This window comes from Pongo pygmaeus, chromosome 3 (assembly GCF_028885625.2).
Source record: "Pongo pygmaeus isolate AG05252 chromosome 3, NHGRI_mPonPyg2-v2.0_pri, whole genome shotgun sequence".
NCBI lineage: Eukaryota > Metazoa > Chordata > Mammalia > Primates > Hominidae > Pongo > Pongo pygmaeus.
Window position 1 is genome coordinate 15,623,579 of NC_072376.2, and position 23,764 is coordinate 15,647,342.

Consider the following 23,764-nt stretch of genomic DNA (forward strand, 5'->3'; position numbering starts at 1 on the left):
GTTTGGAGGTTCTTCAAAAAACTAAATATAGTATGATCCAGCAATCCAACTCCATTCCTATGTACCCAGAAGAAAGGAAATCAGTACGTCAAAGAGATAGCTGCGCTCCTGTGTTTATTGTAGCACTATTAACAATAGCCAAGATTTTGAAGCAACTTAACTGTCTGTCAACAGACAAATGAATAAAGAAAATATGGCACATATATACAGTGGAGTACTATTCAGCCATATAAAAGATGAGATTCTGTCATTTACAACAAAATGGATGGAAATGAAGGTCATTATATTAAGTGAAATAAGCCAGGCACAGAAAGACATATATTGCATGTTCTCATTTATCTGTGGGAGCTAAAAATTAAAACAAATGAACTGGAGATAGAGAGTAGGGATGGTCACCACAGATTAGGAAGGGTCAGGGTGGGGGAGAAGGAGGATGGTTAATTGGTACACAAACAGAGTTAGAAAGAATTTTAAAAATCTAGCATAACAGGGTGACTAGAGTAGAAAATAATTTAATTGTTCTTTTTAAAATAATTAAAATAATTTGGATTGTTTGAAACACAAAGGATAAATGCTTGAGGTGATGGATACCGTATTTACCCTGATGTGATTATGGTGTATTACATGCCTGTATCAAAATACCTCATGTAACTTATAAATATATACACCTACTATGTACCCTGAAAATTTTAAAAATTTAACAAAAAACAAAAGAAGCATTTGTAACCTAGCATTAAGAAAATGTGGCCAAAGGAAATAGAAAAAGATAATCATTCATTAAAAAATTTGTTTTCAATACTTAAAAGAACGCTTTTCCAATATAATGAAAATACCATAATGACATTTAGAGTAAGGATTAAATACTGATTTAGAGCAAGTAGAAGAAATAATATTAGAATAAAAATTTAACATTGGGAGCTCTGAGTATTTAAGTGGGAATCTGCACCCTAGAGAGATGTGAGGGCCTCGTACCATGTTGCCTTTTATTTTCTCAATGCATTCAACTCTTTTGCTTCTCAGATTTCATGGTGAAGTTCTAGGTAGTGATTTTAGAAATGAATCACATTTTTTTTCTAGATGCTGTAGGGCAAGTGAATTCAACTGAGTTTTATTTGTGTGGTTTTTATTGTTGTCATTTGAAATTTTGCCTTCCATTTACCAAACTATCTATCTGCCAAGCATACACTCAAGAGATATCTACTGGGTACTTACGTGTCTTCACATTGCTCAGAGTCTAGTTCAGGAGACAAATGAGTGGGGAGACAATTCTTATATGGGACCTGCCAAGAGTTAATCCTGAGACTGTGTGCACAGAACTCCCAGAGCACCGGGGAGAGGCTCCTACCCCAGCTGAGAGTCAGAGAGATATTCTCACAGGAGTTGATAGATGAAGGAATCCTGAAGGATGAGAAGGATTTAGCCTGGGAAAACTGGATGGTGAGAGAAGGGTAGCAACAGTGTTCCAGGCAGTGGCAGTGAGTCATGCTGTGCAAAGGCGTGGAGGCAAGAGAGCATGACCAATTTGGATCAACTGTAGGTGGTTCTTGTGGTCCAGGATGGAGTACAAGCTGGGGAAGGGGCATGGAATGAGGCTGGGAGGCGGCAGAGGCAGGATCATAGAGGGCTTTGTGTACAAATGAAAGAAGGTGTGGTGAAGCAGAGCAATTGATTAATACCCAGAAAAGTGTAAACAAGTCAAATTTAAGCCTCCTGCTGAGACTGAGAGGATCATGATATCCTTAGGAAAATTAGGAGAGGATAAAAATTCTGGAATGACCTGAAGTCCCCATGTGAGACTGACAATATGAACTGGAAGCAGACTTACTTGTAACAGTATCTTAAATTCCTTTAAAAAAGAGAATGTGCCTTAGGCATTCTTGTAAACATCCCACTCCATCCCTTTTGTGACTAAAATATAGTAAGTAGATGCCACCAAACTCTTGGTTAGCTAATTGATGGGAAATTTATGAATGAAAGCAGACTACCCCAAATCATCAGAGACGTAGATAACTGTATAAACCAATGCCATTCCTACTGTTTCTTGCATTCTGTTCAGAGAATGCAAGGAATGCCTACTCTATTGTTACAGGAGATAAATGAACATGAAAATGGCACATTTCACTCATTGCCAGCCTGGAAGTTTGTGGCGGCTTCCTTTAAATGTTTAAGGATATGATTTCTGCATTGCCCACGCCTCTTTTCTTTATATTGTTGGAGATAAAATAGACATCAATTACTTCTTCAATTTTAAAATCTTATTCTTTAAAGCTATTTAAAGAAAACATGTTTATTGCATACAGTAAACATTCACATGCAAGAATTTCATATTAGAAATTTGAAATGATGGCAATTTCAAACTGAGTTAGAAGAAGCTTTCATTTTGATGAAATGAAAGCCAAGAATTAAGGGAGAAGGATCAACTCCTGTGTGTGTTGACCCATGGAGTCCTTCTCATGAGCTCTGCATACAGGGGAATTCAATGAAAGATTCTGATGTGCTCTACCCAGAAAAGAGGACAAGAAGCATTTACAAAGGTACTTTGGTGAATGAGTAATGAAAGCTCTGCGTGCATTTATCCTACTAGAACCTAGCGAGACAGATGGTGTAGCCCATTTCACAGATAAGAAAATGAAGGCTCAGAGAGGTCAAGCAACTTGCCCAGGGTCACACAGCTAGTAAGAAGATGATGTTCTCAGATACATACTGTTTAACTTACTGCCAAGCCCATGTCACAGTGAGAGGGTGCTTGTCTTGACCATGCTGTTACTGGAAAAAAAAATCTCTTGAATTATATCACTCAGCCAGAGTGTATTGTTTTGGCTCAAAACACCTACCTGTGTTCATACCTAAAACAAACTTGAAACTTATATTTTAACTATGTGAAACTTCCTAGAGCTCCCCAAGCCACTAACACTCTCCATCCTTCTCTGACCCCTCTCACAGTGGCCCTCTGTTTGGACTGTCCTCTGTCTTGTCTGCCTGATGATCACCTACTTATCTTTTAGAATCAATCCAAGGGCCATCTCCTCTATGAAGACTTTGCAGCCTCCCTCTTCTACCTTCTAACAACCTCTCTGTCTTTTGTGCCTGGAATCAGATCATGGGTCCAGATCCCTGATCTGCCACTTACCAGTTCTGTGACCTTGGGAAGTTACTTCTCTGTGCCTCAGTTTTCTCTCCCGCAAAATAGGACTAAAAATAGTTCCTACCCCATATGGATGCTGTGAGTATTTAAAGAAAAAAAAAGAAAGACAAAGGAAGGAAAGAAGAAAGAAAAGAAAGAGGGAGAGAGGGAAAGAAAAGAAGGAAGGAAGGAAGGAAGGAAAGAAAGAAAGAAAGTCCCTGCAAAGCACATAGCAGCAATGCCTGGTACATAGTAAGTGCCCCAGAAATGTTAGCTAGTGCTATGTTTCCCACTGCACCTGGGAGCAATTTCTCTCCAAGAGTGTATTTGTTTTTCTTTCTTACATTCTAGGCAGTGATCTCCTTGAGGGCAGAAACCTGGCACAAAGAAAGTGTGTTAGAAATGCTTGTGAAATGAACAATGAATCAATGGGCAAACAGGATCTGGTGGAAACTGACAAGGCTTCACAGCCAGGTCTCACTGACCCGGATGGCCCAATGCCCACTAAACTGCACTGCCTTCTCATGGTTGCTGAATTGGATCCCTTCGTAAAATGCCAGGCGGACAACAGGACTTCTGCTTCCCAGCAAACAAGGCAAAGGACACATTTCCGAGTTCCTGGCTTGCTTCTCCCATTCTAGTGCTCAAGTTCTAGCACCAGAGAGTGCTGCTTACTGAAAGGCGCCATCTCCCCATGTCACGGAACAATTTTCCCCAGTACACTGAGGACGTGCTTCGTGAAACCCACCACCCGGTATCGGAATACCCAACAGCCACAAAATAATGACTTCCCCATCCTGCAGGTCCCTTCCCAGCTCTGGCTTGGGTAACTACTGCAGGGACACTCAGTCAGCAAGCCACAGACCCCTCCAGAGGTCACAGAGGCAGCCTGTAGAGGAAGTGAGACTGCACTGTGACAGAGCACCATCTCTGCAGGCTCAGCGACTTCCAGCCACAGCTCCACTGGGACCACCGAGTCAGCCATCATCGTACCTCTTAGCTCAGGGCACCTCTAACCTTGTCATGCCGGGATGCGACAGGAGGGAACGACAAGAGGGAACGGCAGGTGATTTGACAACCCAAATCAAATGACAACAGTTCTTGTTGTCGCTTCAAAAGCACCAGGTCACCAGAGCCCCCTCCAAAGTGCTGCTGGCGAGCGTCTGTGTTCAGCCCCATCATCTGCATTCACAATGTCCACAGCTCGGCCATCCTCAGGGTCTCGCCTGCTCCTCCCTCCAAGGGTGAGAGCTGCCTTCGGTCAGCTCTGTGTATTTCCTGACTGCAGGTCTCCGTGAGAATGATTAGAATTTCATTGGAATAAATGAACTTGTTTTGACGAAGCTAGATGGCTGTAATTGCCTGCTTTCTGCTCTGCTTAATTTTGTTATGTTAGACACTGCATATTGAAATTTCAATGTCTGGAGCCTTTAAAATCTCCATCCATCCTTTCCAAAGCAGGACGCATCAGTTTTTTAAAGTTCTTCAACTGCATAGAAGGCTTTGGATTCATATTTACCAACGTATCCATCTGACCTCTTTTTCTGATACTGGGAGTGGCATTGAAGCTTCTTGTTACCTTATTTGCACAATACTTCAGATGACCTTCTGGGGCCTGAGGCAAAGGCCGGGCTCCTCAGATGGATGTGGAGGCTTCAGATCTTAAGGCAACTTTATAAATGAATGTATTTTGTGACTACTCCGCTGTCTTAAAAAAATTAGATGATAAGTCTACTAGAAGAATCTTAAATCCCAGTTCTAAATGGAAGAAATGACCTTTGTCTGTCATTCTCAGTGACCTACCCCATATGGATAACCACCATGGAAGCCCATGTTCACTGCTTTTGGGCAATGAGTTTGATATTCTGCTCAGCCATGACCTGTCAAGTAGCCCACATCAGCCCGAAGGATTTGTGACTAGGAAGCATGGCTTCTATCCTGAGCTGCTCCTTAAGACCTGAGGATCATTCCCTGGGCTATCTCTGGCTTTGCATCTCCCTCTTTTTCAGCACTCTTCACTGGAACCACAGCTGACCACATCCCACCAGCCTGTGACTACCAACTGAGGACAGAGGCCATAGCTCCACCATGAAGCCCAGCAACTGGAAAACTGCCAGGAGTAACGAGTGAGCGAAAAAGAATGGAATGAAGGCAGGGAAGGTAAATAGCTACTGAATCACGATGCGCAACTCAGGAAATAAAGTAGCATTAGACACCCCCAGAGTCAGAGTAGAGAGTCGGCGCTGTGTTTCTCTACGTGGCTCCAGCACATCAAACAACGATGGGTACACAGAAGGTGCTCAATACATGATGAGAGTGAACACAAACCAGGCACTTTCTGTCCCCAGGCCCTGTGCTAAGCCCTTTACATGGATTGTCTGACCCAGTCCTGGAACTAAACCCTACAAGGAGCTGATATTATTTTTGGCAAAGTGAATGAAGGCTTACTGATAGATGCTGACTCTCTAGCAAAGACAAGAAAGACATGACCCAATTCCTATCCATAACATCAGTCTCCCGTGCTCACTAGCAAGAGAGCAGCATTCTGCAGTGAAGCTCATGGATTCTTGGGTCAGGCTGCCTGAGTTCAAGTCCCAGTTCTGCCACTTGTGTGTAAAGCTGGGCAACTTACTTCACCTACTGAAACCCTCGGCGCCTCACTTTGCTACAGGGATGGTAATGGGGCACAGGGTCCGTTATGAGACTACTTCAGTCACAAGATACATGGCAAAGAACCTGACATGCAGCAAGCACTGTGTTCATGTGGTAGCCTCAAAACACTACTCCCTATTGCCCAAACCCATACATGATTTCCTTGCTATCACTGTCAGGAGAGGGGTAAAAGGGTCTGTAAAAGGGTCTTTTTACTGTAAAAGGGTCTTTCCCTTTTACAGGTCTGACCTCAGTCTTCGTGGGCCACAGGATGTGGGGACCTGGTGGGCCTCGACCACAGGGTGAAAGTCAAGCATTTACAGATGACAATAAGAGGAGTGGGGAGAAGAAGGAAGGAAATTTGGTGTTTATTAATCTGTGTTAAATGCAGCTAAAAGATGTAACTAAGAATCTGTCCAAGATCTTGCTATAGGGTGAGTGACCAAGTCTAGGATAGACTTCAAAGTCCCAGCTTCCTATGTGGGGTCAGCTGAGGACACACAGTGTGGAACTTCTTTATCTGCAGGAGGAAGAGCATCTTCTCTGTTTTAAACGAAAACTCTCCTGTTCCCTGACAAGACGATATGCCCAGCAGTACACAGCAGCCTTCTGGATTGTGGAGAGAACAACTTCATAGACCATCATGCCCCAGGCCACCCACCCGCACTATGTCTGCCCCGCAAGAGAGCCATTCTGACTGCGGAGACCAGAGGTTTGGGAAGATGTAGCCCCAGCTACCCTGGCTGGGAGCACCCGCCGTCCACCCACACTCCTGGGCTGACTTTGGTTTCCCTCTGAGCAGAGACCAGTGGGCTCTTTAGTGGTTCAGGGCCACCACAATGGCAGGGCTGTTAGGATGGGCAGGTGGGGAGCACAGCTGATTCTGGCTCTTGTCAGGCCTGGATTTGGCTCTGGGACATCTAGGCTGTAGGGAGAAAGAATCTCCTTTTACCCACCACCAAATCTGTTACATGTTGTGCAGAGAGTGCTTATGAAGCCTTAGAAATATCTGTGTTTCAGCACGGGATTGGATTTCTTCAGGAGACTCTATGGGGCAGTATATTGATTCTCCTAAGGGGTGACCAGTGCCATGGAGGCATTGGAGTAATGAACTCACCAATAACCCATTTGAACTTGAGACAACCACAAGGGAAGCAGCCACAAAGCATTTTGCAACAATGGGACATTGCTAGCCTTTAAATAATTAATTCCAAGAGACATAGAGATATAGGACTCAACCCTGACAAATTCCAGGTTTGATGCTTTGTTAATTAAACCCTGTCCTCCATTGAAAACACACACACACACATACATCTGGTACAGAACATAGACACTGCTATATCACCAGTACCTCATTTTAACTTCTTGGTTCAGGATGCATATAAACCTCTGGAGTACTTTTCAAACTCACCAAAAAATAAAATCGTTCGATTGATCTTACCCTGAGGTAGTTGAGGGTGAAGTTTGTTAGCCCCATCCTGGTGATGTTTTTGGACAGCTGATCCAGGACCTGAGGATCTTGTGCCTAAATGGAAAAAAAAAACCCCACATGTATTTTATCACTACAGGATGGTCCTGAGAAAATCTCAGACTGTGCTACAGCTGCTAAGAAATGCAATCTCGACATTGTTGATTTTATTTGGCGGGCAGGCTGCTGGAGGTAATTTAATTTACATTTCAAAGACACTTGCATATAACACTCAAGGACATTTTCAGATCAATTGTGCAAGACTGGGGAAAAACCAAACTGCTCAGATGTGCTTTCAGTCCTTGGGAGAAATGACGTTACTTCCTCTTGGAGAGGCCTTGGCACTCGGGTCTCCAGCCTTAGTTACAGAACTCTGCCAGGAGAGCTCCAGGTCTAACGCCCTCATTAGAGAAGCCAGTCCCCCTGGACTGGGCAGATCCATGCTTCAGGACTGGCCTTTGTTTCCTGCTGTGATAGTGGTGGTGTTTTTACAGCTTGGGGTTGAGGGCTGTATTGGAAAACTTTGCCACTGTCTTGAAATACACACACACACACACACACACACACACACACACACACACACACACACACACACACACACACACACACACACACACACACACACACACACACACACACACACACACACACACACACACACACACACACACACACACACACACACACACACATGGAGAGACAGAGAATTCTAACTCTCCTCCCCATTAAGCTGAGTCTGGAAATAGATATCCCCAACAATTTTTATCCTGCAGGACTGTAAGAGTAAGTATCACATTTTCCAAAATGTCAGCCACATTTTAAGAAGGGATATAAAGTACCATGGGCCACACCAAATGTTCTGTTTGGCTAGAAGAAAATGAAAATTCTTTCAGGGATCCATTTTAAAATGAGTCTCTTGGTTGATATTCTTTCTTTCTGTTTGCCTTTCTTTCTTCCTTAATTGATAGAAACAAATTGGCACTAAACAGAGGGAGATGGAAGTAAACATCCCCTTGTCTCCACGTCTGCCTTCATGAGACTAGATTATACTAATGTGACTTATTCTTTTCTGTACATACCTTTTCTCATAGTGATACTACCAATTGGATTTGTGTATATAAATAAAAAATGCAGGAGAAAACAGAGCATGTCAGTTTCATGTCAATTTCCTAAAAGAGGTCTTCCCTGACATTGAGCCTATATTTATTAAACCACTCTCATGTGCTAGGAAGAGTTTGTTCTATCAAGTATCCAGGGTCAACCTCAAGGAACTTACATTTCAGGCAGAAGACACGAAAGATAATAATAAAAGAATGCAAAAATGTTGTTCCTGCTGCTGTGGCTACCGATGACGATGATAAGAGCCAATCGCCCAAACCGGTAGAGGACACACTATGTGCCAGGCATTGTTCTAAGTGCTTTACAGTCATTAACTCTTAATTTGATGATCTGAAACATGCTTTATTACTGTACCCATCTTATAGAAGAGGGACTAGAGGCACAGAGATGTCACATCATTTGCCCAAAGTCACACAAGAGCAAGGGTCCAACCCTATGTGGTCTCAATCCAGAGCCCAGGTTCCCAACTGTTATCCTTTGCTGCCTTTTAGTCTATTTTGAGAATAATAGATGCGAATATTCCAGACTTCCTCAAAGAGAGTGGAGAATGTAAACTAAGCTTTAAAAACCAAGGGCTTGGAGCATAAACAGCCAGAAATCATGGAGCAAGAGAGTGGGGTGCCACAACAAAAAGCATAAGGCTAATGGGAAGGGCAGAGCTTGTGTTAACTAGTCAGAAAGAGGTGGCTGACAACTAATGCGTGGAGAAATAGCCGGGAATGGGACAGCTGGGAGACAAAGTCAGAACCACCTTGGGCAAACTCTTGATTTTGCTACTTTTGGGCTAAAAACATGGGGCAACTTATTGATTCTCTGAACCTCAGTTTCCTCGCTTTTAAAATAGGAACAATACTAACTAAACTCTCTGCCTGACTGTGAGGATTCAATATCATGAGATATACAAAATGTTTAGCTCAAGGCCTGGCAGAGTAAAAAATCAGTAAATGGTAGTTACTGTTATGCTATTTTCTTTTGATTGTTCAGGGTCTTTAAAATTAGGCTTATGAAGTTTGATTTTGCTCCAAAGATTTTCATGGAAGCATCATGTATTATAGAGGAGAGACTTAAATTTAAGTTGATGCCTTTGACGACTTCTTAAGAGATTGCACCTGACTAGCTCCTACTTACATTTAAAATACATCTCTAGCTCGGCATAGAACCCACCCTTGCACCTAATTTGTGCTCAATAAATTTGATGTGATTTATGGTCAAACAAAACCAAGAGAAGCCCAAATATTCCACTTCAGATTTAGCACTGTGATCAGGGAAGACCAACTTCTGACACAAATCTGAAGATATAGGAGTCCCATATCTTGTCAGATGGTTCTAATCAAAACTGGAAACTGTTTTTCTAACTTCTTGTTTTATTTCATTCCCCAGTTATACATAACAGGTTTATTAGCCCCAAGCAAAGCAGTACTTGGTAATGACTGGATGGAATTTAAGAAAAGTACAAACTGTTTATTGAAGTAACCTCAATTTGGAGTTCAAAATAATAAAATATAAAAACTAGTCTCACAATGTACCAATCTTGGAAACAAAAAGGGGAGAAAAGGGCCTGTGGATTAAAACGGTTGAGAACAAAACTCAATATTTAGAGTTAATTACCTAAAGCGTGACAACTACTGGAATTCTTTCACAGAGAGAGGACTAGGTTTTTCCCCTTGAATGAAATGAAGGAGGAAAAAAAAGAAAAGAAAGCAAAACAAATTAAATTACTTACATGCATGGCTAGGATGCTTCTCGGGACTAACTCTCGGTATTGTCTAATGGTAAAGTGCCATGTTTTTATTCTCATGAGATCATCAAAGGTGAACTCCAAGATCAGTCTGCCTTCTGTACATACCTAGAAGTGACAAACCACACATTCATTCATTACGCACTTTGTGAAAACCACATTTTGTAACTCACATATCAGCCACTCAGCGTGGTCTCCCTTTCTGTCCTTGGGCAGTGCTAGCTCTTGGTAAAGACGTGACACAAGTGGTGTGTCCACTGCACACGGTACAAATGTCAGCTCTAAAATCAGTGGGTTCAAGAGACTGTGCAGCTGCTTATTGGCCATGATGTGCTAGTAATTCTACTAGTTACTCCTGAAACTCTATGACCCTCAGTTTCTTCATCTGTAAATATGGAGATAAAACCCATCTTGTAGTGACATTGGGTCAAAAAGTTTTCCTCCACTTTCATCATCCTTCAACCATAGAGGCTTGAGCTCTTATTCTAATCTTGGTTATCCTACTCTGGGACAAAGTACCCAATAAACTCATTCATGGTTAAGTGTGAGTTACTACAACTTGATCTGACTGGAGGAAGTTTTTATTTCCAAAACGAAATTCCGGAGGACAATGTTTAACCCAAGGCAGTTATTATCAGTTACTGACATGTAGAAAATAGAAGCATGGTCGAGAGTATATTCCTTGAATCTCAGCACATCAGCAATGATAAATTCTGCTTGCATAAAAGGCCAGTCTTAGGGGGATGGGACACTTTATCTTTCTAAGAAAAATATATATTATTAATGAAACATAATAGAATTTTGAAGGGTCTCTTCCTTGATAGAGTAATCAGTGACAGAGTAGCATTTTAATCTTTTTTTGATATTCATAGCATTTTTAGCATGTAGTTCCTATTTTATTTACCATTCCTTTCACTATTAACAACTTTGAAATGAAGGAAAGTGCTATGCAATCACAAACCACTGAGCCTATTTCAACCATGAGCTAGGAAGTGGTGGTAGTGTATTGGTTCAATTTAAATAGTTACAACTCATTAATCAGACAATTTCTGCCTTAGGAAAGCAGTACAAAATAGTGGGCGGATACTTTGGCATCAGAGGGTACTGGATTTGAATCCCTGTTCTACCTTTTACTCATTACTCATTCTGGAAATTTGAGGAAAATCTAATAAATTCCCCAAATTCCAGTTTTTCTCACTGTAAAATGGAAATAGAAATATCCTTGGGTAAGAATGTTAGGAAAATTCATTAAATAAATTTATGTATGTAGGCTACCTGGAATTGTGCCTGGCATGTAGTAGGATAGCAGTAAATGATAGCGCTACAGATAAAAAGAATGCTACCCAAGAAAACACAAAGCGCTAGACCAGTAATGGTCATCATGTGCCACCTGAGACCTAGGGCTTCACTAGCGGCGGCATCTCAGGGGCTCTGCTGGGAGGAGCTGGGCCTCCATCTCGGCTTTGAGATCCTCATTGACTTTCTGGATTTCACCAAGCAGCTTTGATTTTTGTCTGTTTTTTACTGCATTGGGCTTCCAATCAAGCTTTTTGGAGAAAGATTTCCTAGGCTAAAAACAAACATACAACACTCCAGACACTTGAAAAAACACACTTAAAAACAAATAAGTAAAAATTAATTAACTGAAGAAAGAATGTAAGTATTTGTAAAACTATAGTCCATGAAGTTAGTGAACAATTTATATCAGCCTTTTACGAAATATTAATAATCACTTTCCTCTTTGGAAATGTAACACAAAACACCACCACTTATTGAGTTGCAACTTGGTCCACAGCACTGGGATGGGTGCATTCCATGCCCTCTAATTGAAGGTAACATGTTCTTTAAGCAAGTCAAATGCCAGTACAGGAGAATTACTAACAAGTGTTGATGGGACACTACTCAAGAAAGATGCTGTTAATGTGTGCCATCTTTGTCTTATCAAAGATCTCAGAGACACTGTGGGATAATTATTGATAATCTGGGTGAAGACCTTTGCCTCAGATCCAATTAGCAGGATCTGTGGGTAATTTCAGGCATGTGGGCACATTGCCTCGAAACCCCTTGGCTGTGTAGTCTTCAGTGCCTTGTTTCTGGTGTCTCAGCCATGAGAGTTGAGTGCATAGAAAAGGGAGAAGACTTCAGTGCCCCCAAACCTCTCCCCTTGAGCATCATCAACTTTGGAATTAATTTACCAAGACATTAAAAAGAGTTGCATGGAGATTAAGCCACACAATTCCCCCTGGGGTGTCGGCATGACAGAAGCCACATGTGGTGACAGCTTTCACAAAAGGGAGGTAGCTATGGGGAGCCATCAACAGTGAAATGTCTTGACAAAAACACGACAGGGATTTTGGATGCTATAATCCTTTTTAAAGGGGGAGATTATTGGATATTTAAACAAATATTAGCTTAGTTAAATGTCAGTGTTTAAAAAATTATCCAATATATTTGTTTTGCATTTATGAACCACAAACACAGGGCAGGTGAAGGGTCTGGTTTACTTCTATTGGGAGAGAATTTCATAATGAGAAGGCATGTATGTAGTCCTCTGACAGATTACTCAATTGGAGCATCTGTAAGGTCAACTTAAATTGTGTCCTTTGTTCACGGTAACAGAGTGAGCTAGTTGGGGACCTTTCTTACAGTCAAATTGTCATGGGCCTACAAATGGAAAATTGCAGCAGGCCTTGGGCTCCTCCTATTTTCAGTCAAAACCAAGGGTTTAACTGGGGTATACCATGTGCAAGGCAGGAATCCTTAGAATCAAATCTGAGTTGGCTAAGCTGGATGTTTTCTTTAAGGAAAAATAAATGACTTCTTTGAATGAAAGGACAGAGGAGGATTTTGGTCACTGCTGGTCTTCCCCACGTAATTACACCCACACCTTCCAGGCCCTAGACAGCCACTCCACACCCTGTACCCATCATAGAAATTAAAGGAAACCAAAGGCTTTGTGATTTGTTTTACATGCAACAGCCAGCAAATGGAATGGAGGCAAATAAGAAAAAATATATATGTATTTCGTATTCAGAAATGATAAAAAACAAGCGTAGCCTATAAAAGGGAATTAACATCTTCTCTCTTCAGAAAAATTCTGTGCATTCCTCTGAATCAATACAATTAATGAAGCTTTTATCTGAAGTCGGCCTTTTTTTTTAAAAAACTGCCTTTCACTTGGAATCCAAAATCAAAAGGGTCCCCAATTAAGAAAACATTTTCTGTTGTGCTGAATTCATGTTACCGTACTGTGAGCTCTGACATTTTGTTTCTGTGGTAACCAAAATCAGCTGATTAGTTGGCATGGCAACAGAAAAGATGTAATCCCAGCAGACACACTCTAATCAATGCCCCCAGTACAGATGGTCTCCGGAGGATCAACAAGAAAGAGGCTGGCAGGCATTCAGCCGATCATGTGCTAGCTTGAGACTAGGCCAGGAACAAGAGAACTAAAAAAGAACATTTCTCAAACTAACCAGTAGCTTTTTAACCCTTTTCTTTCTTTGGCTAATTGTAACGCAATATTGACTGTGTATATAGCTGTATAATACAATGATTCTGATATAGCTTTGATGAGATCAAGTGTGCTTGTTAAGTGGGAGTGTTTATGTAATTTTCTGAGTTTGTATGCTTGGAACAGCATGCATGGAGTAGTGCTTTTAGATTAACAGTTGTGCAAAGCTCATTGTATTTTCCTTAGTGGTACTGCATATGTAAACGCATTCATATGCATTATACATACATACATATATATACACAAACACAAAAACACACACATGATCTGATCATTGATATTATAATTTGGTTAGAGTCAGGAGAAGAGTAGAAATTCTGAAATATAATGTAGTATACAGGCTAAGGTAAGAAGGATGAACTGTCAAAGACATAAGTGAGTATTCATATAGGAAAACTGGTGGGTGCATGTCCATGGTACTTCTCTGTAGCAGTAAAAAAATTCATAATAAACAATTGAGAACAGAGAAAACATAAACCAATCTTTATAGAGATGATAAGGGTGTCCAGTAATGGCCATAACTTTGTTCCAGTGTGTAAAATCTAAAATTAACCCCAAGAATGTACCCTAGAGAGTGTTCCTCCCGGAATCCACCAATGTTCACGTCCTCAAATATAAATATTACTCAGTCTTTAATTCTGAAAACCTTGATGTCTGCTCTTCTGATTATTAAACCTTGTTTTCTATTTGATTAAAAAACTGAAAACATAAAAGAAAGGCTTTATAATGTGTGTTTTAAAATTCTAATTACACATTTATCCATAATCAATAATGTTCCTGGTATCAGGAAATTGCAAAATGCTCATGATACTCTTGAGGAATAGTTAATATTTCTGTTGATTAGGATTGCGACTGATTTTTGATTCACCAGTTGACCAAATTTTCATAAAAGCAACTCAGAACCACTGGGTCAAATGCTATTTGGGGACTGAGAGTTTATTGATAGCCTAAATTAGAACACTACGATGCTGCCTGCACATAATATGCTAAGTACTAGTAGCAGGCTTCCCTTTAAAAATAAGCATTGGCTTCTGGACCCTTTTTCTTTGTAAAAAGGTCTGAAAGGTCATTAGTTACTACAAAACAGCCATAATATTTTATTACATGTAAATGAGTTATTTTTAATTAATATAAGAACAATAACATTGGAAAGTTTTTTGAGTATTATAATAATCACCAAGGAGCAAAAAAACAGAAAACAAAAAATTGAGAGAGGAAAAAAAGAAAAAAAAAATGGATCCTTTCAAATTTCCTAAAAATAAATGTGCATAATTAGCATCTGGACTAAGTCCATGAAACTGAGCTCCATTTCCCAGAAAGTGATATTTTTCATCACGGTATGGAAATATTCATTTCAAGAGTCGGCAAATATACTTCCTTGGAGTCGTGTCAGATGGGTGGTCCAAACAATTGCTGCTTGGGGCAAGGGAGCTGTGTTCAGGGGAGTGCTCAGGTGTTTCTGGTGACCACCTTAGATACCTGAACAAATCACTCAACCATCTGAGAGGAAAATTTCAGGATAAGAAAGAATGCAACACAGGAAAACCTTAGTTTCTGCATTTGAATGAAAATAACACTTTATCGATTCGTCTGAAGAATGGGACTCTTTTCAATCTAAAACAAGTCCCAGATGTTCAGCACTAAACTTTCAGAGAGCAGCTATGTTCATTTATGAATCAGTTTTGGCCTGAGAAAGAAAGAAATTGAGTAAATATATAAAAGGACTACTACAAAATGCATTTTTATTTTCAATGGCTACTGGCTTTGGAAGCAGCTCATTAATTACAGCAAAGTTTTTAATTTAATTATCATGGATTTTTTTTCCACTTACAGCATAAGGAGTTGGTATGTTTCTCTTGAATTACCTAAAAATAACATTAAGCCTAGAGGAAAAAGGACAAAAAAAAAAAAAAAACCCAATAATGAAGGAGCAGAGAAAGGCTTTCTCTGCAATGCTAAGACTTTGTAACACTAGAAATGAATGGCTTGCAAAATGAATGGCTTACATGTCCATCTGATCTACAAGATTATGTAAATGTTCTGCATCTCCAGAATGAAGTGAGACATGGGCAGATTAAACCATCATTCAGGTGATCATTACTTTCCATGTAGCAAAAGTCTCTTGTCAGCCAGGACTTCTGCGTCCAGTGTGAAGCTTCTTTGTCTCTGAATGACAACTCTCCTCTCTGCCTGTTAGAACAGGAAGAAAGAAAAACCCTACCCTTTCCTACATTTAAAAAAGTCTATGGACAAAATTAAGATGCCATAGAATCAATGGTATTTGATGATTTGTTTTTGCATTTTATAACCATTTCCTTTGCCTTTGGTTTTATACACCAGCATGGGCACTGGAGAGATGAAACTATACCAGAAAGATCAATGAATAAATAAGAAACATTATATTTTTATTCTTGCAGCAAAATTGCATAAGTAATAAACACATCTTCAGTTTTATACATTGGGCTTCTGCAATTAACCCTGATGATTCAGCCTCTCCTAAGTATAAAGAGAACGTTGTCATTTGTGTTTTGAACTAAAAGAGATAGCTATCATTAATATCACAAATTAGTTTCATGTTGAGTCTTAGTCAAAATGCAGTGAACTAGTGTTCATTAAAATAAGCTTCTGTTTGTCAGATTCTGTGATTAAATATTTGTTCTTACTAATTTTTCTACCTGCAAAAGGACATAAAGAGATTATCTGTAGTGTTCCAGAAAGGTCTTTGGTGAGAGGGAATATTCCATATGTCAGTTTTCTATGTAGGGCAAGGATCATAGATCTAAAATGTATAGAAGATGAGGTTAAATCTCCATCTCTTCTATTTTTCATTTCACAGCCTTCATGGGGCTTTGAATTCAGCCTCAAACATCGTGATAATCTGATCCTGATACTTGCCCTCCCCTCATTCACTCTTTTGTAAGTATACTTGTTCAGCTGCTTGTTGAATTCCCTAATTTCATTGACATTTTAAAGTTTTTATGTTCCTTACAGATTACAGTTGGGTCATGGTTAGAGGATTCTTCCCTTATTCAAATTTGAATCCAGCTCCAAAAAGTTATTTCAGTAACAAAGCTCCAATACAGGGCTGACCACGCAAAAATAGGATATGTTCTTTCAGCTATAGTAGATCTTTTGTATAAAACAACAATTCTAATCTAGTAACTAAAATTTAAAAGGCAGTAGAACCTCTCTTCCTCTTAGTTTTGGGCTCCCTCCTCTTTGATTTTCATGTGCTCAGAATCTCGTGCACACATCTTAGAACAGTGTTCACCCCAAGAGTCAAGCCATGTCACAAACAAGAAAGATTCTCTCATGGTGTTGAAAGTGTCTCGGAGATGAGCAATCAGCCCTAGGTTCCATAGGAAAACCATAATTATTATTATTTAATGCACTCAGAGTAGGAAAAGCCGGGCATGTGACAGAGCCTGTCCTGTACCTTGGTAAACATGGGCTTCCCGTGCTGGGTGACCATGGTACACTGGTCGCAGTCCACCGTGATGGATGAGTTGTGGTATGACTCTTTCGAGTGTTTGAGAATGTAATACAGGTCGGTCACCCCTCCTTCAAACACAGTGCTAAAGTAACGGGGGATGAGGGTCCTGCCGATAGCTGGGAGAGAAACAGAGAAACAAACCATTAACGAAAATATCCCACCAGCCCCACACACCCAACACCATTGCCAAACCTCCTAAAACCGGATACTGATCATCTCAAGAAACCATACCAGGAGGCAAATTTCTCTTTAAAAACAGCCATGACCCTTCTGGGTTGCAGTTAATAAAATATAATCCCCAACTATTCAGGAAAAATGTGTCCAGTCATCTCTCTAGATTTTGTGTCCACTGCAAGTCAATAAAATAATGGTTAGTACTTTAAAAATAATAGGGGGGAAATGCATGAACTACTTTGGACCTTGTATACTTTTGGAGTGAACATGTTTATGAAAATAAGACACTTCCAATCTACTTGGATTTTTTTAATGCATCATGTATGTATGGGCCAGTTACCCAGTCATGTTTTATTTTTATTGTTACTGGTGATAATATAAATTTTAATAACATAATGCTTTGTAGTGTGTAAAGTATTTTGGTATTCTCTCACTGGATCTTCAGAACAACCCCAAGAGAGTGCAGGACTGAGATCCAAAAATGTTATCATGGAAGGGAAATAAAGGTTATTTTGAATGTTTCAAGGTCACGTGACTTGTAAGTAAATATTTGGGGTCTCTAACTGCATGTCTATAAACACCCAAATAACTGCTCTTCCCAACACTATGTCTCCAACTGCTTTAAACAATGGAAATCTTTACAAAATAATTCCCATCTCCATATACAAAGAGATCCATAATTATGTAAATTTTGATTATTCTATTTGCTTTTGGAGCTGTATAAGATATCTCTCTAGAATAAAAGGCTAATTTTAAGAGAAGTTGGTACCTTTCACTTGGTCTAAATTGGTCTCTTTCATTCCATGTGTCTGGTCCTGCCCCATTTTAGTTTCAGCGATTGTGTAAGTAGCTGGGCCTTTCTGATATAGGATGCTTAGAAATCTGTAACAAGCCCTTTTTTCAGCAGTGATTTGAAATCCTCTTACACTGGAAATCCCAACTCATAATATCAGGAATTTTGCGTATGTGCAAATTTTAAGGCAAAGTTCTAAAGCACTCTCAAGCAATCCAAGGTTTTTAATAAATCTCTTACATTCACTATATAATACCCTTTGAAAGACAAAAATAATATTTAAGATAAATAAACTACCAAAGAAAGCTTTAGCTAGGAAAGATCACCCAATCATCACTTGAATGTTTTAAAATATTTAATTTCATTTTAAAAGAATCAGTGATAATCCATTTTGTATGGATCCATATCTCTTTTGTACATGAACTTGGAAAAAATAAGTGTAAAGAAAATACCCTGCCAAATTGTTTTCTGAAATGATTTTAAGGAATCCCCATATGGATGACTAGTCTCTAAATAATTTACACAGTTGTTATTGCCTCATATTTGCTGCAGGTAAAATCAATCAACAAGTGTGTGCTAAATATTCCAGGATTTTTGGTGATTCCATCCTAGATAATCTTTCTACATACATTTTCTAAATACTGCCTAATCCCCAATACTGCATGCTCATTTTCTAAATATAAAATTCAAATGAGAGTAATTTGAGTCCACCATGTCCTTTAACAAATGCATACCCAATATTATAAAGAAAACTTTGTAATGCTAAAATCCGTATTGTACTTCACTAAACAGATAAAATTAATTGAATGCATTTCAAATATTCTAACTTAAAGCTAATTATCATAAATCAGCCTAAGTAATTTGACAATTTGGGATTCATACCATTGAGAATAAATGCAAACCATAAAAATGCAGAGGTAGGCCAAGGAATTGTCACATTAAAAAGGTTATGGCAAATAACCACCATTGGATTAGTAACATTATACTTTATTTATCATGAATCCTGCACAAGTTAATTCCTTTAGAGCACTGTTTGCTATATATCACCATCGTTTTCATAGTATAAGAAAAGTTGAATGGGAAAAAGGTTTGAGAGTCTTTAACTTTAAACCTAAGTTTTTAATTACTTCCCCAAATCCAGAAAATGTACAAATTATATAGTAAATACGCTTAAAGAGAAACACAGCTTTGCTTTATTGAATAATTTCTAGCACTCTAGGAAATGGTTGCCATGGATACTGGAGGTTTGTTTTCAGCCCTGTTTCCTTTGTGAACCTGCCCTCCCATTTTCCCATGGTCCTGTTTAGACCATTAGTCACAAAGGTTCATTATCCACCGTAGTAGACTAAACCCACAGTCCGGTGGCCCCAGTAGACCATGACAATGGTATTGACACCCTTGTGTATGTAGTCCCCTCTCCATAAATCTGAGCTTGGCCCTGTGATCTGCTTTAATCAATTGAATGTGGCATGAGTATCCTTGTATCAGTTTTGGGCTACACCTTTAAAAGAACTGGAAGCTTTCACTTTGTTCTCAGGAAGAAGTCAGTTGCTACGTAGAAAGTCCTACTACTCTAAGACTGCCATACCACGAGAAGCCCAACCTAGCCATGTGGAGAGGTCACGTGAAGGAGGACTGAGTCTTCCAGCCAGCAACCCCAGCTGAGCTTCCAGCCAACAAACAGCACTAACTTACATGGGAGAAGCTGTCCAGGAAGTGAATCCTTGAGCTCCAATTGAGCTGCCTGAAGCTGGTGTCACATGGAGCAGTGATGAGCTGTCCCTGACATGCCTTGCACAAATTTCAGAATCATAAGTACATAAAAGAAATGTTTGTATTTTAAGTCAACATGTGTTGAGGTGTTTTTTTAATGTGTCAATAGATAACCGTAGCCCCTTTCAACCACACTAGCCACAAGGTAGTCAAATAAGAATTCTTCCCTGAAAGAAAGAGGGAAGTTTTGCCAGGAAAAACTTGCAAGTCATGGAAATACAGGAGCCTGAATACAGAAGAAAAGCAAAGCAAATTGACAGAGAGTCTTCATGGGCTGATTTGGGCCCTAGTCTCAGCTGGGAATAAAGCCAATGCCATCCCTCAGAGGTCACACTTACGCGAGGTGTGCGCCTCCTTTTCTTTCTTTCTTTCTTTTTTTAAATTGGCTCAAGCTAGCTCGTGTCAGATTTCTGTCATTTGCAAATAGAGAAATCCTTACCACTGCAGTCCTTTTCCGGCATGGCCAGGGTAGTAAACACTGAGAGAATAAAGAGGAAGTGATGAGAGCGATCAGCTACAAGAGATATCTGACTCTCTGTGCAACACACAGTGTTAGAAGCTGCAGGAGATTAAAAAGGTGTCAGAGATTGTATTAGTTTCCTGTTGTTGCTGTAACAAATTACCACCGACATAGTGGCCTACAACACCACAAACTTATTATTTCATAGTCCCAGCAACCAGACATAGGGCTTGCTGGGCTGAAGTCAGGTTGTCAGCAGGGCTGAATTCCTTTCTGGAGGCTCTCAGGGAGAATCTGTTTTCTTGTTTGTTTCATCATCTAGAGGATGTTCACACACCTTTCATGTGGCCCCCTTCCTCCATCTTCAAAACTCACAGTGGGAAGTTGAGGCCTGGCGAGGCATCATTCTCACTCCCTCTTCTGCCTCCCTCTTGACTTTCAGGATCCTTGTGATTGCCCTGAATCCACCCAAAGAATTCAGGATAATCTCCCATCTCAAGATCCTTAACTCATCAGATCTGCAAAGCCCCTTTTGCCATGTAAGGTCACATTCACAGATACCAGGAATTCAAACACGGATATCTTGCAGGGGGCATTATTCTGCTTCCCACAGAGACTACACTTGCCAAGAGCTTCTGTTCTACAAGGGAGAGCAATCAAAAATACAAGAAACACACGCATACACCATGCACATACGCATGCAATGTGCAATATATAAATAATGCGCAGTGAATGGGACAGACAGCCAGAACAAAATCCCATGTGTGAAGAAATCATTCTATTGATCATTCACCAATTTCTTCTGTAAACATTCACTGAACCTGGAGTAGGTATACAGCTCCATGGTCGACGATCGATGCTGCAAACACAAATTTTTGTCCTTCTCTTTCAAATTCATTTTTGAATTTGAATTAGATTTTTGTCCCTGTCTTTCAAATTCATTTCTATCAGGAGAGGTAGCAAGTATTTAAGTATCTATAACACAATGTGATCGCTGACAAAGCATAAAAATGGATTTATGATTTCGAACTCTTTATCAGTATCTCCTGTATCCTGAATTCAATGTAGGATTTTATTATTTCTGAAGCTCTGAGATGAGCATGTTCTTTTAATGCAGTCAACCATGCCACTGCATTGCACAGTCAGATATAAATGACTAAATCAGCAAACATTTCAGATTTAGGTTCAGCGGTCACCTAACTCGACAGCCACACCAGTTCCAAATCTATTTAGATTTTATACTGTTACAATCATATGTCAAAGTTACACTTTACATTTATACTTTAATCCCTGGAATTAAAATAATTTAAATATTGATATACATAAATCTACATTGTGCTCCTATGAAAAGGATTACGTCTTCTGAATATTGTTGGAGTGAGATTAAGATTATAGTAGATTATAAAAGCGATGATATTTTTCTAACACATTTAGATCAAAGGTCCAAAAGTTGGGAAGTGTGGAGAGCCAGAGAACACAGGAAGATTTTCTGTGATGTTAGGTGAGTAAAATATACCATACATTATTTATCTGTGTATTCATGAAAGATAAAAGAAAATCACACATTACATTATTCAGGTGTTGAAATGTGTATAAAGAATGTTATACTTTATAGGTAAATATGATTAGTCCAGAAATAGCTAAGATTTAATTCATAGCTAATTGAGCTGTGGATCCCTGCTTTCAAGCTCCTTAGGGAGATTTTCATTGTTGTTCTGTTTTGTTTACATCCATCCCTACTCCCCAGAAATTCTTGCTATGGAAGTTGATAGGGTGACGGTGTGGTGGAGGCAGGATCCAACTTCCATCTTTTCTTGTAGGTATTACTTGTAGATATTAGGATATCTACAGGATATTCATTGATGTTAACTAACTTTTTTCCTTGTTTAGAAACAAAATGGTGTAATACAAGCTGAGAGCTCATAAAGAAGACATAAACTACTGTGCATCCTCCCCAAAGCAGAAGGTCTGCCTTTTAGAGCATTTTATCTCTTTTAGTAATTATGAAATGCATTAAAAAAACTTAAGGATGTTTATAAGTAATTCACATGAAAGAAACTGCATGTAGATAATAACCACATATGAAAATATTCGAACTAGTTATTGAAGTACAAAGTTAAAATAATAACAAAAGGATTAAAACATAAACCTGGTGAGGTTGTGGTAAAACAGATATACACAGATACTTTTAGGGAAATCAATGTAGTGATTACTTCTTATTTTGAGAATTTCTAACTCTCTGGAAGTCTGTTAGGTGGGACTCTAAGCTCTTGGTAAATACCCTCACCAAACTGCAGTTCTCAAGTTTATGTTTAAGTGCTCTGAAGTTCTACAAGTCTTTTGAGAAACCATCATCTAATGTAAGACTTTTTAATTTCAGGGCATAAATTACAATTTTAAATGCCTGCAATTTCTATGTTTCAAAGACAATTCACTTCCAAGAAACAAAAGGGGTTGAGAGTCTGATTTTAATAAAATGTGGAGTAAGAGGAAAATTTGTAACTAACAATATATTAATGCCATTTAACATATGATCACTATTTAGCTGATGATTTTGCAACTCTGAAAAGAGAGAACCATATAACCAAGCACATGTTTTTAATTAGGCAAACTTAATTATATTAAAATTATTTACTATACTAGGATTTAAAAAAATTTTATCTAAACATGAAAATAGATAAATTCGTTGGCTAAATCTGGGTAGTTTTATGTGGTTCTGCTAAAGCTACTGTAGTTCTGCTATATCTCAAAAATCCAAATGGAAATTCTATTATTCAGATACATAATAAACACCAAGAGTCATTAAACTTTAAACTTATCTGTATTCAGAAATCAGTAAATGCATTAAGCTGACATACAAATGAATATGCTCCTAGGACTGAGATAAACAAGACTGATGATTTTATTTATGGTAAATAACCATTATATATAGCCAAAACAATAGAAGTAAAATATGCTTGACCTGTGATGGGGATGATACTAGTTCAAGGTAGATCTCGTTGTTCTTGGTGAAGGGAATGCAAGTTGAATTAATTAATTAATTTTACTTTTATAAATTGGCATGACTTTCATTCTAATATGCCTTTTACTTATTTTCTCAAACTAATTTACTTGAATATTTTCTCTCTGATGACCTGTCTTGTGATTTCAAAGATTCATTTATTTCACATATACTTATTAAGTAACTACTACAGGCCAGATATTGTTCTAGGTGCTAGAAATAGACAAGTGAGGAGACAGAGAATAAACTTGATGGCTCGGGAAGGCCAACTAGTTTAGATTGGCCAGCCTGGAAGGCTGCCGTGAAGAAGTGATGATGGAGGTGAGTCCCAGTTGGACAAAGCCATGTGAAGATCTGGAATTAAAGAGGTCCAGGTCCAGGAACCACAGGGGCAAAAGCCCTAAGACAGGAATGAATTTTGATTGAATGAGTTTAGTGTGCTACAGTATCAGAAA

The 23,764-nt window shown here is 39.2% G+C and overlaps 1 protein-coding gene across 11 annotated transcripts in view; it reads right to left on the bottom strand.

Moving 5' to 3' along the window:
- The window catches only part of LDB2 (LIM domain binding 2), a 399,681-nt gene that overhangs the window by 72,634 nt on the left and 303,283 nt on the right, over nt 1-23,764 (bottom strand). For all 11 annotated transcript variants that reach the window (XM_054484368.2, XM_054484367.2, XM_054484369.2 and 8 more), the window contains exons 3-5: nt 17,052-17,224; nt 10,087-10,209; nt 7,218-7,301 (exon numbers count right to left, since the gene is read on the bottom strand). In XM_054484368.2, the coding sequence (XP_054340343.1) occupies nt 7,218-7,301; nt 10,087-10,209; nt 17,052-17,224 (380 nt within the window). The remainder of the gene's footprint in view (nt 1-7,217; nt 7,302-10,086; nt 10,210-17,051; nt 17,225-23,764) is intronic.